Below are 17,589 nucleotides of genomic sequence, written 5' to 3'. Positions count from 1 at the left end.
TGTACTTCACAACCAGACACACAGATTTGTTGTTGTTTCTACATTAACAGAAACTGAAAAAAAAAGAAAAAAAGAAAAAAAAAAGAGACATATTTACATTTGTTTTCTGACCAAAGAGTAACAAAATATTATAAAAGTCACTGTACGTCATCCTCAGGATGGAAAGGCCGACACAGAATAGGCTCTTAAGCATCTTCAAGGATCTCAGAAAACAGAGAATGAAATACAGAATGAAAGGAAGAATCAGTAAGTGGATTGAGGCCTGGCAGCCAGTATTTGTCATACATCTGTGAAACTGATGCAATGCAACTGAAAAGCTGCAAACACAGACCTCAAATGTGAGAGGGGGGAAAAAAGATGTAAACTTGTGAATTGAGGCTTGAGATCTGAATCAGTACCACGAGGGGTGTTAGAAGAAATGTTGAAGGGAAGAATAATTAAACGCTTGGGAAACAGGATAGAATGTAACACGGATGTCACGGCAGACATATTGGATACCTTTTTCTGACATACCTTGAGGCTATTTTTTATTTTTTTAAAGGAAAAATTCAATATATATATTGGATCTCATCTATTTGGATCTCTGCAAAGCTTTTGAAAACGTAATTAATGACAAAGAAAATAAAAATAAGCACAGAAGGTGTAAGATGAAAGGGAAAACAGTTACTGAAAAGAAAACACTTCTTAGCTATATTGGTTCCTTGCAAGATTACTAACCCATCCCACAACATAGGCAGGACAACAGTGATCCCAACTGTACAGTGCACTGGTATGTTTTACAAGACACCAGCAAGCTTTACACTGGAATATGAGGCACAGCACAGGTCACTCAGAAACTCAAAATGCAAGAGACAAGCCACGTGCTGCTGAGGAGAAGGCAGCCACGGAAAGGCCTATAGAAGTCATGAGCTCAGTGAATCCCGCCAAAAAGACGGCTGTCTGCTGTCTGTGTGAGCAAGTAGGATGGGGACATGGGGGAATGGAGCAGGAAAGAAAGAGGAGAGCTTCTCAGACTGGAAGACAACACTGGCACAGGAACAAACGTGTAGCCACAGACACATTTTGCCTGGAAATTTGAAAGTTTATAACCAGTAGTAAACTAAGATTCTGGAACAGCCTTCAATTCAATGAGGCAAAGCTAAAAAAGAAAAAAACAAAATACAAAACTTTGTTTTCAGAATTCAGACTAAAATATTTATGAAAGGGATAAGAAGCAGTGCCTGCAATGTGCTCCATAACCTATCAAATCTGTTCGAGTGCTACGTGCAGACTGAGCACAAAAGCCCTACCATTTTCTATGCTGAGACAACTGACAGAGCTGGAAGCCTACAGGCTAACAATTGAATGTCCTCATGCAACTAGGGATCTTCGCAGTCAGTTATAGGAGAAACTCCAAGCAACCAGCTGAGGATGGGGAGAACACAGGCAGGCTTCAGAAGCATTTCTGCATTTCTAAAACAGATGTACATTTAACTCTATGACTTGCTCCAATTCTAAATTGGAGGGAGTACAGAAAGGTATATTACCTGAACCCGAGTCTGAAAATAAATTCACTATGAGGGGGACTGGCTGTAGAGTGTGCTGAGACTGACAACTGCTTTCACAAACATACTTTCCCAAACTTCAACTAAGAAACATAAGGAATGTTTTCCTTTTCACTTCTGGAAGATAAAGGAATACACAATCCTACAGATGCTCCTGATGCATGTGAAAGAATTTATTGCTTTGTCTTACAGGTGTAAGAAACATCTCTTCTGATAAGCACTATTTAATCAAGAAATCAAAGAAAATCCCGGCCTCATAAAATCTTTTCCTACTGACGCTTCTTCATCAATTTTCCCTTATTGTTTATCAGTATAATCTTCATTATTTTTTATTACCAAAAAAAAAAAAAAAAAAGGTCTTTTCTTTTTTTTCAGTCCAAGTTTCACCAAAAGCAGCATGCAATTTGAGCTGAGTAAACAGTGGTAGTAAATAGAAGCCTAAAGAAGTTACCAGACTGAAATGAGGTTTGTTGTTTTTAAATGGTGAAATGAATAGAAAATAGACATTGGAAAATAGTATGGAGTCAGATTTGGTCTACCCATGAGCTTCTGCTTCTGGAATTGACTATAAGTAGCAGCTGCTGCTAGTCTTGCACAGCAATCCTACTAAAGTGAGAAAGATAGAGATGGATGAAAGGTTCAGGAAATCCAGCTATTTTAGATTTTTCAAAGTCTAACTTTACAAAATGATCAAACCTCTTATTTTTCTTTCATTCCCTTCTAGCATTGCCTTTCCCCCAGCAGGAGGTCTGTAATAATTATTTATTATTGGAGAACAATGTAGAATAAACATTAAATAACTGAAAAATTATTTCTGTCATGAGGCATGTTAAGAACATGAAAGTATTATGGAAGAGAAAATATATCGCCTTGATGAAAAGTGAATAGAAACTGGAAAGATGTCATTAGATGAGATAAAGGAAGATAAATGGGAGACAGGCAGAGCAGTTGAGAAACAAAAGGCTTAGAGGGAACTGATGATGACAGCAGAAAAACGTACATTAGAGTTTGTTTTCTAATTAGGGAAAGCTTTTTTATTAATACAGTTTATGGAATCTTTATGAAAGAAATGAATCACAGGAATTGATTGCAGGAGTCCAACAGAAAATACTAATTACTGGGACAACATTTCTTGTCAATAGCAGAGAATGCAATGAGTTGGAAAAATATATTGGATGGACTTCTAGAAGTAGGTTCAATAACCAGAAATCAAGCCAGTGCCTTGCAATAAATAAATAAATAAAAGATGAAGGAATGGGATCATACGCCAGATTATTTATCAAAATGCCAGGAAGATAAACTAAGCAATAAAATGATTTTTACTGGGCTATGAGCTCTCATATGGTAAGAAAAAAAAAACCAAAACACCAAGATTTTATTAGGGAAAACTAATGACTTTAACAAAAGTAATGGACTTTGGATATTTTAATGAAACATTTGATAAAATCAGTTGTATTAACATCAATGTCATTTCTGTTTATGCTGGGAAGACATACACTTTCCCCATACTGACACTATTATAAGCAATGGGTTCTAAGCAATGACTGAGGAACATTAGTGAAACCACGCAATGCTTCTTTTAAAGTATATCAGATTTTTAAGTTTTATTATTTTCTTCCTCAGATATCCTTTTCTGCTAGATTTGCCTCATCTTTTGTACTCCTAGAGAGCATGAAGATACTTACTTCTGCACTAACCATGGCTATGAATAATAGATCACATCAACTCGTCTTTATCTAAGACGAATTACCAAGTAACACTGATTTGTGAAAAAAGCCTGAGCTTTTTCAGGCTTTACACTATACCTGTCCTTAGTGAAACAACACTGGCTTGTTAGAATTTTTCATTAATTCTTTTTTTTTTTTTTTTTTTTGTCCTATTGCTTTAAGCAATCACTGCTAACAGAGCGTCTCAGGAGAACATAAACTGCAGAAGAACAGAAAAGCATAGCTGAGAAACGCGAAGGAGATCTATACCACCAACACTATCATTCAACAAGGATAGACTACCTCTACAGGTTCGGTTAGAGACTTGCAACCCAATAAAAGCAGTGCTAAGCTAAACAAATCTTTCCTCTAATTGTGCCAAAATATCTGGGTGGACCATCTTCATGCCAGAATTTCTCTTCTTATTGTAGATTACAAGAGTTGTTTTTCCAGCTGCAACAGAGCCCAGGAAAAAGCCTGTTAGGAAAACAACGAAGTTGATTTTGCATCAGATATCCCAGCAGACCTCAGGACTGTTTTTCTTCCCCTCACTGCTGGTTGTTCCTGGGCCCTCTGTGCAAGAATCTGATCTATTATAGACATGAAAGCAGTGATCCTTACTCTGTACATCACCTGCTTTTGAGCAGGAATTGTGACCCAGTTTCCAGGCTTGTTCTCATTTCCAGTTTCACTGGTTTCATTGCCTCCAGCCCTCCTGAATGTCACTCAAGGAGAGAGTCAGGGGCTCTCTCCAGGCACTAGCTCTATGGCAGTAGCCAGGCTTCACAAAGCAGATGTCCCCTACTCCCTCTCTGCACAGAAATGTCCTTTAGGGCAATGGCCTTACACAAGGTAGAAGTGTTTTCCACCAAGCCTCACCAAATCCTTGTAAGGCTTGCAATACCCCTGAGACCTCAGTCTTGTAACAGGATCTAAGTTATCTCAGGACAGAATTGTTCCCTGTCACAAAACCAAAAAGTTACTCTAATTTGCAAAGTAGCTTTAGGTATCCTGCATTTCCGTACCCATCCTGTAGCACAACTTACTGTTCTCTATTACCACATGAAATCTTTGGGATAACAAAATTTTGATTGCGTACAGCACTTAATGAGAAGATTTTAAAAAGGCTTTAAAACAGGGCAGGGAAAGGACGGGGGAAGTATTCCCCATATGCTTTTGGGTAAATTGAGCTTAAGAAATCAAATACATTCCTGAAGATTGTACAGCATATATCAGTGCAGAGATCTCAGCAAGACCTTACCAAAGCACAATGCCTTATAGACAAATCATTGCATAGTTTGTCTTTATCAGGAACTTGTAGTTTATTACCAAAATGGTTATCCCTGATTCACATCTCCCCCTAAATCTGCTTGCATGGAGAAACACTCTATGCACAGACCTTCTCAGCTTGCAAGTACATAAAGCTGAGACACCCCAGCAGTACCTCACACTCTTGCACAGTGTGCTCCAACAGAATGCTTCTTCTGGGGTGCTTTCCTTGTCTGTAGAAAAAGCCAGAGGCTGTGAATAAAGAAGGAAAATGGACAACTTGAAAGAAATAACATACAGCTATCCTGCAGTCCTCCTAATCATCTAGATTCCACACATATACTCTGCCTGGTAAAAAACACACCTGGTGAATTGAAAACAGGGAAAGGTTAAGATGTCCTGAGCACAAGAACAAATAATGAGAGATGGGATTATGAACATGCCTTAGAGCAAGAAATAGCCAAGAAGTCCCTGCAACTTTTGTACTCATAAAACAAAACAAAAAAAAAACCACAACACAACAAAACAAATCACAATTTGAATTAAAATGATTTCTTATGAAAGCATCATTTCAGTTGTGCTATGCACAGCACTTTAGAGTTGCGGTTCCCCGAAGTCCAGTTGTTTGGAAAGGTTTTCATCAAGTCCAGTTTAATGGGCCACAACTCAATAAAACTCTTTATGGAGAAGCTTAAATGGATTGTATTCTCTCCCTCCTCCACAAGAAAATCCTGTCCAGAGGAAACCATTTAGGAATGAGTTTCCTTTCTACTATTTTATAGGAAAGCAGCAACGGCAGCAAGAGACGCTTTATGAGAGGTATTCCATAAATCCAAACCAATTACTACAGAAAAGTAGGTAAGTAGAATGTGTGCGTATATCCTGTATGTTAGCACATCTGGAAACAACTGGAAAATGAACAAAGGATAGTTGATCATCCTGCTGCTTTGCCTATGCCCTAAAAACACATCAGTACATCTGTATTTCCCTTCAATGCGACGCACAGAAATTCTACATATTGAAAAACATTGCTAAGAATGCAAAGCCAAGCAGTACTTGTGTCTCATCTTAAGAAAAAGAAGGGCAAAAGGGGTAGGAGGGCAGAAATATATGTGCATCTAGGACAGTTTTGTAGGGGAAATAGCTACAGTGGTCAATGATTTGAGTAAGAATGTTCGTAAAAGGAAGGCCTTCATAAGCCTGATGGAAAACACGAGATGGATTCAGCATGGGATGAAGAATTCAAAGGAAGCTCAAAACTGAAAAAGCAGCACAACACTTATTTTAACAAAGGTAAAACAGAGATCAAATCTCACTAAAACCTATCAGATTACTTTTGATTTTAAGAGTCAGGTGTAACTGCTAGTGGGAAATTGAGATTCTGAAATATTTAAAACAAATCTCTAGGAATCCATGCAATGTTAGCCAAACTTCAGATAAATCACTCCTTGTCTGTTTGCTTTGTCTTACTTTCAGGAAAAGATCCTGTGTTCTTTTGGGTAAGTGTAGGCAAATCAGCTCTCTTTCCTCACTGCGCTTCAGTCTGATCTCAGATGGTTAATTAATAATCATTGATTTTACATTATTGTATTTCTTGTATGAAATCAATTGGGCTTCTTCCATCTCTGAGCTCTGACTTATATTTCTGGTAAGCTTTAGCTTCTAATTTAACTGCCAATTGTTTTATTATTTATGCCACAGTTTAATCTTAAAGAAGTACCTTCAAGAGAGATGAACACCACAGGAGATGGTGGCATTGCCCATGGTGGCACAGAAGTGTGTGGTAACTAGAAATAAACGGATGGAGATAGGGCTGCTTATTACTTTACCAGTGTCAAGAGAAGACTGGAAGTACAGGCAAGATAAAAGCATTTTCCAGCACTTTTGATATGCCTTTTCTGGATCAGCCATTCTATGCCAGGCAGTCCTTAATAGGAATTGTTCCAGCTGTAGTCTTTACCATAAGAAGCCATAACTACAGTGTAGTCAGTGACTGCACTAGGCTTGTACAGCCCCAAATTCTTCCATAAGCAGAAGCCAATTCAGTTTTTCAGTAGCAGCGAGATGGACAGAAGGTTAAAAAGTTGTCTGAAAGGAGGCAATGGCAAGAAAGCTGAGAGAAGCTGAAACTCTGCTTTGCAACACTGGACATGTCAGGATGATCTGGAGGCAGCATCAGAATCCAAGCACTAAGCTCCCAGCATCTTAACAACAGCAGGAGATACTCTCAGTAGCTATGTATAAAACAGGAGTTTTTACACCCCCCATCCACCAAACAAAAATAAAAATAAAAAATAGAGGTTCAGAGCAGTTTGTTAGTGCAGTTCTTCCTACAGTAATGAATAACAGTCACAGGCAATGACTCCAATAAAAATAAACCACCACTGCACGCACATGTGGCTAGGCTTACTCCCAGAGGAGACATTCAATACTTGTAAAGGAAAGAAATGGAAGGAAAACAAACAAAATGAGGAGATAGAAATGAAAACCAAGAATCTTTTAAGAACAGAGGAGAAACAAGGGAGAGGACAAGTCCAGGAACAAGGACACCAAGTTCTGCAATACCTGGCTGCCTTCTTTCTTCTAAAGTATAATATATATTTTTACAAGATTTTTCATAGTACAGAATTCCAGCACCTGGAAATCAGGTACTCTTCCTAATTCTCCCACCGATTCACTGAGCAATTACGTGAAAAATCACATCACATTCCTTTGGTCGAGTCCAAAATCATGCATGGGAACATGCATCTGCAGCAACTTCATACTAGTTTTCTACCAGGTAGGCACAGCTCTGGAGATAACCTATTTTTCCCTGCACAGAGAAGGCAGCAGAAGTTAACAGCAGCTTTATTATCTGTTTCCTTGAGTCCATTAGAGACAGTTTCAATCCCCTCTCCACCTCAGCCCCAATAAGATCAGAGCAAAGGCATTTGCTGTGATACTCTCCTCTACCTTCATATGATTTCACCTTCACATTCTAGTGCTTACTGCCCATAAGCAGGAAGCATTCACCAGATACTCCTGACAGGAGATTAGTTTACCACATTTTCTGGGTCCTGAAACTGTCCTATTTATGTATTTGCCAACACCAGATGATCAGTCTGGAAGTTGTTCCAGTCCTTGTAGTGTGCAAATATTAGCCAAGTACTGGATTTCAAGTGAAAGAGCACAGTATATCATAAGTGCTGCCACTGGGACACTGTTTTAGCTCCAGGCTAGTGAAGAGCTCTGAATATCCTTGGAGTGAGTAAACAGAATTTCTATGGAAGGAAACCACCAAAACCTCAAATGAGTATCAAAGATAATCACAGGCAAGAAAAACACAGCTTTCTAAGGTGAGCTGCTCCACAGCAATGACTGTCCTGACTGCAACAGGACAAATGAACAAAATGCTCCTTTGGCTTTTTGTTCTCTCCCAGACTGTGAATACAGCCCTGCTCTCTTGCAGCCAGGTTGCTTCTTTCCTGCTTGAAGTACTTAAGGATGCACAATAACTTCAGAGGCAGGGAACTGCACTGCCCAGGCAAACACTAGGCCATTTCAACTTCTAACCAAAGAAGAAAATGCATTCCCAGATGTTTATCCGAACCGTGTCTGAACTGCAACAGCCTGGCCTGGGAACTGTACAAACCAGACTGCCTCCAGAACGTTTCCACTTAAGCCAGAGAGACTTCTGGCTTCTGGGACATCTGGTGCAAGCTCCCCAGTGTGAAATGCTTGGTATGCAGGGCCAGTCAGCCCCCTCCTGCTCATGTAACACCAGACCCAGTGAAATTCCTCTTCCCAGAATCACTTTCTGTCTCCCTGCCACGTGCCTTATTCCCCACTTTGGGCACTGAATTTTGTTGTCTTTTCTGAGTCTCTCAAAATTTTCCCAGTGGAGAGTCCTCTAAAAGGTCAGGATACTTCACAAAAACTTGGCCCTGAAGATTTCCTATGCTATAAAACTGTTGAGGCCCAAAGCCCTGGTAAGTGTCCAACATGAGGGGTAATTCAGGAGAAGAAGCCTGAAGCTTTTACTCAGTGGGAAAGCAGCCAGCATGTCCGAGTCACCACATAGAAACTGCACTAAGAAAAGTAACCTGGGGATGGTGCTGGGGAGGGATGAAATACTCGGGTAGCATAAACACAGCCTCCTAGGGGAATTCTTGTGTGTCACTCAGCCTGTGGTCACTCATCGGATTTACGGTATACTCATCAGTGCTGAGAAGAACAGAAATAGTTCATGAAGCTTTTCAGAGCCTTCCATGTTATATAGCTTGACTTTGGTTCTACAGCTATGAAGAAGACTGAAAGATGTAATTGCTATTTATGATACATATTGGAATAGTATCTTGTATCCTCTGGATCATACATCCCAAATCTGTAAGGACTCACAACAGAGCAGTAGCATAACAGCACTAGAGGATATACGGCTGCTTCCACCATTCCTGCAGTATGGAAATGCAGTAGCTGCATGCTTTCTTCTCAGCAGAGACACATCATATAAAATAACTTCAGTTGTAAGAGCCCTTAAAACTCATCCAGTTCTAACCCTGTGCCGTGGGCAGGGCTGCTCCCCACCAGATCAGGTTGCCCAGGACCCATCCAACTTAGCCTTGAACTCCCAGGGAAAGGGCATATGCAACCCCTCTGGGAAGCAGTGCCAGTACCTCACCACCCCAAGTAAAAAATATTTCTACCTAGTATCTAATTTACATCTCCCCTCTTTTAGTTTCAAACCTTCCCCCTTGTCCTATAACTATTAGACCATGGAAAAAGCCAATTTCCACAGGGATCCAACCAATGTCCAGCCCCCACCATAACACAGAACAGATCAACTTGATGTAAGTCTTAACCACAACATAAGGAGCATATGCTAATTACTAATTTAAGAATGTATGCATCTCCATAACAATTTATTGTTTTCATTATTCTTCAGATATCTACAAAGCTTCTTCATGATAGTTTTAACATAGTTCTTCTACAGATAAGAAGTCTGCAACAAATTCAACCCTTATCTCTGTTTCTAATGCTTCTCAAATCTTCAGTCAGTTAATACTCATTCCTCCTTCCATTTCATTTTAGCTTAATAAATGATGAGAACACCTCAAGATTCTTGTTCACAAATTGAAAGGAAATAAATACCTTCTAAAAGGGGATGCCCAGAAGTGCACTCTTCCCATCCTGTACTGTTTTAAGACATCAATAAAAACAACATCCTTCATACCTCCTTGATGTAAACATGTAATCCTAAATTACTATGCACAGGCCAAAAAGAGATGGAATTTAACCAAGTCCAAGACTAAAGCATAAATATTTTTGACCCACACTAGTGGCTGCAAAATGCTTTTGATATGAAACAAACATAAACTGCTCCCAACTTCTTTGAGTGTGTCCACTTCACTCTGCTCCTAAAAGCCAAGTCTTTGGGAAAAACCAAATACAACACCAGAGCTTTGGTACAAGGGTACAAATACATTCCCATTTCCTTTGAATATGACAAAGTTAACTCCATGACCAGTGCAGGCTGGTAACAGCCAAAGAAGACCTGAGTGGCCTCTCAGACAAGAATAACAAAGGATCATGCATACAGGTTCAGTTTCAGGTAGAAAATGACCAGCTCTACCACCAAGCTCAGGAGGAAGACTAGGTAGAACTTAATGAGTTTGCCCATGCTGCCTCAGGGATATTCCTGCTTCTTTGTCTGGAATGCTTTGAACTACAGATCTGTGTGCTTGAAGTTAACAGCTGCTGCTACATTTCTGTATATTTAGCATTAGAATATTCTTCATTAAGAATAAAAAATATAAAAAAAAATCAAAAAATATAAATTTTAAGTTTTCCTTCTGTTCTTTTCAGTTTTCATCTAATGTCCTCTCAATTCTATTTAGATTCTTAGATAACAAACTGAATAGTGTTATATAAGCACCTGAGTAAATGAGCGATTGCTCAAGACTGATGGAAAAGTCTTTCTCTATAATAGTGTGCTGTCAACAGGAGGGGGCAATAAATCCAGACCTGGACAGGACTACAGTGATGCTGATATTATATAATCACCTCCCACAAGTCCATTATGCAGAAAGCTTAATGGAAACAACAGCAAAATGAACACACAAGTTGGGAAAGTGATCAACTGAAGTCTGAGCTCTAGCTACTTGTTAATGTACCTTATTTTTGTGGCATTTTATCACCTGGTACTTTTGCTGGATTAAGTCACAGCCATACTGTTTTAATAATTGTCTGTTCATGCTGCAGTTGCGCATCATGTCCAGTTTCACCCTGTTCATGTTCAACTCAAGGTCATATTGCTGCTTATGCTTGTATACGACCTATGGTTAAGCAAAATATTTGTTGTGACAGTTACCAGTCTAGAGACATTGTCATCAGAAAACTATAATAAGCTACTTATTTATCAATTTAAAGGATGTGGTCTGTATGCACACATGGAAATTTGAGCCCATAAAACCTTCACTGCATCTTGATTCTAAGGAGTCAAAAGACGACAGGGGTGAGGCAGAAATCTCTAAAGTAAACAGTCCTAGAAAAAAGTTGCTTGCTTTTCTTTTCCTTTTTTTTTTTAAATGGAAGTGTTTATAGAGTTCAGATGGGTGTTGTTGGAGTCTTCCCACAGACTTCGTTAAAAGCAATGTTCTTGGGGGAAAAAAAAAAATCTCACCTGAATAAAGCTATTTTTCTGCAAAATTTCCTACCCTGTACATGACTCCATGCCATCACTCCTCCTTGTCTTAAGAAGTGTCTGTGCTTTCACAGAGTTGATTTTCCATACGATAAGCATATTGTATAACACAATGGCTTACAACAGATAAACACTTCATAGAATCATAGAATTACCCAGGTTGGAAAAGACCTTGAAGATCATCAAGTCCAACCGCAGCCTAACCATAGTACCCTAACACTAACAACCCTCTGCAAAATCATATCTGTGAACACTACGATAACACTTCAATTCTGAAACAACCCAATAGCCACTGCTAACTGAAGCTCATTACCCATTGTCATCTGCTGATTTTATTCACATCTACACACTTGAAAAAGGAACTGAATTATGTACATAAGTTACATTACCACATACACGATTCATGTAGCATATACAGTCAGCTTTTCTCAGTGCAGATTAAAGCTACTAAACGACACTTCATTTGTTCTAATACTTCTGTGAGAAATGCACATCCACAGCTCCCTTCTGTTCTTAAGGCACAGAAATTTATTTTTCTGAGTCTCCCCAAATCCTAGCTCAGCAAAAGAGAGAATGTAAGGAACCACATTTCACATCTCACACACAACTACAGGCAACCTGTGCGCATCCTCAGTCACCTTCCTTGGCAAAGCGTCCATTTCAACGCCCAGTTCTCCACGGGATTCTTCTTCTAACCATGTCAAAGACTGAATCAGCCCTGCTGTAGTAGGTGAAAAGTTTTCTGTCTGCACTGAACGGACCACCTCCAGCTTCCACAATTGACTTCAAAAGGTATTTTAAGACTACTGAAAATATGTTTACACTGCTTCTTCTCCATCTTCATTTGGTTTAGTATGCAACTATAGTTGTTACAAAATTAACAGAAGACAACACACTAACACTATATTTTCTTTACATCAGGCCTTTTCCTTTCCATTTCACAGTGATTCCAGCACATTCCATCACATTACATTTCATTGCTTCTTTTTTCTTCCCAGTAAACATTATCATCTCAAAGTAATTAGAAGTCTTCACAGTACGAGGCTACAAACTTCCACTGAGCATTCACATGAAAACATTCAATTCTGTTTCCCAGATTTCATTACTGTACTCTCTCACCTAGATTATTAAGGTAAAAATTAAAGGCCTTAAACCCAGACAGCACTTAGCATACATTTCTTCCTCAGCCTACTTGCTCTGTTTGTAATTGCTTTATTTTTTGTGGTTTGTTTGCTTCCCCTTTTTACAGATGAAAACCTCAATTGATGTTGTCTCAAAAATTGGACAACTACCCAACAGCTATAGAGCCTATCTAACAACTACCATCAAGGTCCTACAGGGAAACATAAATCTAGTTTTATTCTGAAGCCTTAAGTCCCACACACGTGAAAGTTCATCTCCCTTCCTCTTCTCACTCTCCCAGCCCTTCTCCACACCATCAAGTACCATGGTTACTTTGCCATCACAATTTTGGAATGCCTATTCAGGGCTTATTCATATGATACTGAACAGACCAAAACAGCTGGTCTGTAACCAAGGACACAATAAAAGTTATGTCTGGCATTAGTCAGAAAAAGAGATGGATTTCTGTTTTAAGACTGAGTCATCATATACTTATCCATTTGAAACACTTTACCTGAAGCAGGAAAACAGCTGTACAACAACTACCTGGCATGGCTTGAAAGCCCTAGTCCCCATCTCATATCTCAATCCTGAAAGTTCTTTCTTTAAAATACCATGCGATAACATTGATTTGTTTTAAAATAACACCTCGTGCTTCCACAGCACTTTCCATCTGAGAATTTCAAAACACATTATAGCCATTAGTGTTACAATATGAGTCTCACAAATCCCTTGGAAACTATAAAATAAACCAGGCCCATTTTAGTTGCCATACCAGATCTGGTCAATGTTTCACTTAATCCAGCATCCTGCCTCCAATAGGCAAGAATAAAATGTTAAATATAGCATGTCAACTTATTAAACCCTACCATGCTGTCCCCCAAAGACAGCTGAGCACACATGAAAACAGTAAGGGAAGCCTGTTGACTCCAGTTCAGGAAAGTAGGATCATTATAAGCATAGGGGTAACTGAGGAATCTCATAGTTTGTAGCACAGTCTTGTTAGTTTTGGCCCAACCTCAAAGGCACTGCATGTTTATGTATGGAATTCAGGAAAACATATGTCAAGGTTAATGACTTACAAGACTCCTTAGGGAGAACCAAGTACCACTATCCATATACCGGACAGATAGTAGCAAATTCCCTTTGTGAACACATATGTGTGAAATGCTTAACTTCTCCCACTTTCCCTCAAGCTCTTATGATTCCATACTGCTCTGTGCCTTGTGTAGCTTCAGCCCCACCTCTGTAGTCAGCAGACTGACAGCAGCCCATGCTTGTGGATTCTAACAACACAATTAATCCAAGAGAAGGCTGGAAACCTGCACTCGCCCTCTCACCCATGGCAATGCATCTGTGCTAGAGGAAAACAAAACCAGAACACAGGCTATGGAAAGTAGGGAGAAAGAGGAAAGTTCATCTGTTTAAGAAACTTGGTCCTATCCAAGCAATAAAGCCAGCCTCACTGCTTTTAAGGCAGGCAGGATGTTCCAGAAATTTCAATACTTTTCTGACTTGGCTGTTGTCTTACTAATGTTCAACAGACATGTGAAGGGTGGGGTGGAATAAGGGATAGTTGGCTGAAAAAACGGCTGTGAGAAAAACAAAACGAAGGAATCTTTGACTCAGCTTAAAAAGAACTCCTGTGTAAGAATTCTTTACTTGATTTCCCTAGATTTGTTGCGTACTCTTTATGCCACCTGCTGCGTTGGCATTCTGTAGAGTTTCAGGTCTATGGACTACTGCACTGCCCCCGAGCTTTCCCAGAACTCAATACTGCATGACCGAGAACAAGCATCAAGCAATTCAGTGGGCTGTGCTCTCCATGTTTCAAGCAGACTGCTTGCTTCAATCCTCTCTAATGATTATAACATCACATTTTGAAGAATACTACCCTCCAGACTCATGGCCCAGCAAATCTCAAGTGCTGATTTTGCTCATGAGGGGCAAGATTTCCCAGCAAGCACAAGCACCCTGGCTCTACTACCATGCAAGTCAGACATATGGGAAGATCTCCCAGACTGCTGCCTCCTCCAGAAAAAAAAGTGGTGCCAGGAAGACCTTCCTCAGGCAGTAAAGTGAGCAAGGAAAAATAAAATAATAAAAGAAAATAAAGAAAAGAAAAAAGGTGTTGCATAACACCTTTTCTGACAACACTCTTAGCAGGCAAAACATTGATAACATTAAGACCAAGGTTCACAGCCTTTCAAAAGAGTTGCACCAATGAAAAATAGAACAGACGAAGCCAAACGAGATTAACCACGGGTATCCCAAGGGCCAGATGAAATCATGTGTTATGATATTTTAAAAACAGAGTCATTCCTTCAATCAAACCCCATGTCTTGTCTCCTTCTTTTTTTTTTTTTTTTTTTTTTTTAAATTAAATTAGAGGTGCTGGTGGTTAGGCAAAAAGAGCTACTATATTTCATTCAAAAGCATGAAGTCCCTCATTAAAAGTGTCAGCTATCTCCTTTTTGTAGATGTACTTTTAGAAGGTTGCTAGCACACTTACTCCACAAAATAAGTTTGCCAGTACAGGCAGCAAGTCTCCACTTGCAAACAATAGCTGCAGAAGATAGAGCGCTCCCTATCTGAACAGTCACAAAAGAAATTTGGCACAGAAGAGTGGGAAAGATGTGACAGTAAAACAATCCTGCTACCAAAAGGACCAACTGCCCACTTCTGTCCCAAATTCCCTCTGCGGGAAAACACTTCAAGGATTACCTTCATCTCACAATATGCAATGCCCTAAAAACCTCAAGGAATTTGCATGTCCGTACCAACATGCACCAGCTCCTGTGACTCAGAAAAGCCCATTCTAACACAGGGAGGCACTGGAGGACTGGCCATCACTGAAAAGCAAAGGACTGTGACTGCCCTGCATCCCAGGTAGGTACTTGGCCCTATGATTCTCACCACACAGTACTTAAGCACGCTGGCTGTCATACAGTTACCGACCTGGTGAAGAACTACCTGTGCAACTTATATTTAAGTTCTCACCTGCCTTGTCAGCAAGTCATGATATTGCAGGATGAGTCTGGTGTTGACACTGTGACTCCACGTGTTGCCAAGGGCTGCTGTCACACAAGCAGATTCCCTCTTCACACTTCCAGAAGCTCCTGAAATTGATTACAAAAGAAACTGCATCAGGACAGCACCACAGAAAATAATTCAATCAGTCACAATTCTGTTTTTAACAGATGACAGTATTACATGAAACTCCTAAATACCCAGAGGTGGACTGGGGCACACTTGTCTTGTTCTTTTCAGACACAAGATCACCCAGCAAACCAGCTTTATATGAGCACAGTGAAGCAAGCATGACAGTGTTCAACTCAGTAACAAAAAGGGAAGTTGAAAGGAGCAGAACATGGTGCCACAATACTCGGATCCAAAAATTAAAATACTGTCTCATACAAGCAGACATCCCTCACGTTTTCTAAAATGTACAAAGAAGGGAGCCTTCTAACTGTAAATACCATTCTGATGTCTTGGAAATCATATGAACTTTTTATAACCCTAAAGGAAAATGCAGTCTGTCGTGATGACCAATGATAATGTAAAGTGCTTCCAATAATGCAGTATGACCAAGCTTGCTGAACTACCTTTTCACTTGCTTTCTCTAGCACTAAAACTAGAGAACCCATTCATGCATGCACATCCATACACAAGCAGAAAGGTATCCAAGACCTTCATCTTTGCTTACCACCAATTCTGCGTAAGATGAGCAGATAGACTGTTGTGTTGCTTATACTTCAAATGACACTTTAAGAACAGAGTGCAAAACAAGCAAATCAAAGAAATTTGGAAACAAAATCCAAATTGTTTGGATTTACTTGCAGATATGCAAGATATATTTGTATATGTCCACAACTGGCAGATACACACTGTAATCTGAAAGTTGAAAACAGTTTCTGACAGTCAGTGCATGAAGTTTAAAAGCAATGAGTGCTGACCTGAAGCTGAATGATAGAAAGCTGGACTTAAAGTCAGGGAACTTCCTGTCAACTGCCACAAAATGAAAGCAACAAAATTGCAGCATCTATCAGGCTAAAACCAAAATTGCTTCCCTGGGACAGCGATAAAATCCTTGTCAAGTGACTCAATTTAAACTAAATCAGACAAGACCTTGAGAAGAAACAGTAGAAGAAAGCAGATTATATAATGGGGTTAGACCAACTTCTACACTCTCATAGAGCCAGTCACAGAGCTAAAAGAAATCCCTCACCTTGCTTACAAAGTAGCTGATGTTTCACAAGGCAAAAATAGAGTATGAAAACAGTATGGCAATGACTGTGTTACAAATTGCAGAAAAGCCTTATGTTTCTGTCAAAGCTATCAGCAGTGCAACAGAGTAAATGTTGAAACTTAAGTTAGAAGTACTAGGTTTTAGTACTTATACTAAAGTTTAATACTGTACTGGGCTGACAAAGTTATCTCGTGTCCCAGCAGAGCTTCTGGAAGATTCAGGCTAAGACCCTTCATTGCTTTTACATTTGTAAGGTTGTAGATTTTGTTACTTTTCCCCCTTCAACTACTCAGAGCAGAACCTCTCTAAAACTCTAAAGAGTCTCCTCCCCCCTCTCAGTGAGAAACTCACTGCAACATGCACAATAACCATTTCTCCTGAACAAGATGTATTCCACTTTGAAAGCAGACTACGGTTCCTCTATCAAGCAAGGATGGCTGTTTTCCTTTCCTCAGAACAAAAAGTACTCCGATCTTGATAAGCATCAAACTTCCACATCAATAACTCATGGCGGGAGCACCTAACTGGAAGTTTCAGTATCAAGAATGCTATTCTGTTAATTAGTCTAACCAGACCATACTGGGAATGTGGATTTACTGACAATAATAATTTCTCTTCATCTGCATTCCTGATTTAATTTGCCTGCTGGAGGAGAGAAAAGATCCAAGTGTTAAAAGCAAGATGCTGGGAGGTCTGTATTCCATTCCATTATTTAAACCAAGTTAGTTAATTAAGTTCATTAAGTTCTGCAAAGTGCTTGCACCTTATAAGTTAAATATAATTACTGCATAAAAAGGCTACAGGAGAATATAAAAAAAGGAAAGTAGCTTTAATGCTCTGCAATCCTCCCCTTGTCACGTGAAATAAGATTCAGGTTCCTCCTGTAGTTGATGCTGTCCTTTCTCACCAGCTTGCAATGGGTAGGAATCACAAAAATCAGATGAGGCAGCTCAGGGTGAGCTCTGGTGGTATGGAGGTGTCCCCTCACAGCTGATATGACTGTACACATGCACACAGCTG

General features: G+C 39.6%; 1 protein-coding gene across 5 annotated transcripts in view; it reads right to left on the bottom strand.

The window, feature by feature from the left end:
- Positions 1-17,589, bottom strand: part of RAD51B (RAD51 paralog B) — a 321,371-nt gene that overhangs the window by 126,142 nt on the left and 177,640 nt on the right. For all 5 annotated transcript variants that reach the window (XM_015864831.2, XM_015864833.2, XM_015864832.2 and 2 more), the window contains exon 9: positions 15,321-15,439. In XM_015864831.2, coding sequence (XP_015720317.1) covers positions 15,321-15,439 — 119 coding nt within the window. The remainder of the gene's footprint in view (positions 1-15,320; positions 15,440-17,589) is intronic.

This window comes from Coturnix japonica, chromosome 5 (assembly GCF_001577835.2).
Source record: "Coturnix japonica isolate 7356 chromosome 5, Coturnix japonica 2.1, whole genome shotgun sequence".
In the NCBI taxonomy this organism is placed as follows: Eukaryota; Metazoa; Chordata; class Aves; order Galliformes; family Phasianidae; genus Coturnix; species Coturnix japonica.
Note: the sequence above shows the minus strand (reverse complement) of the source record. Positions and strands in the feature narration are given on the sequence as shown.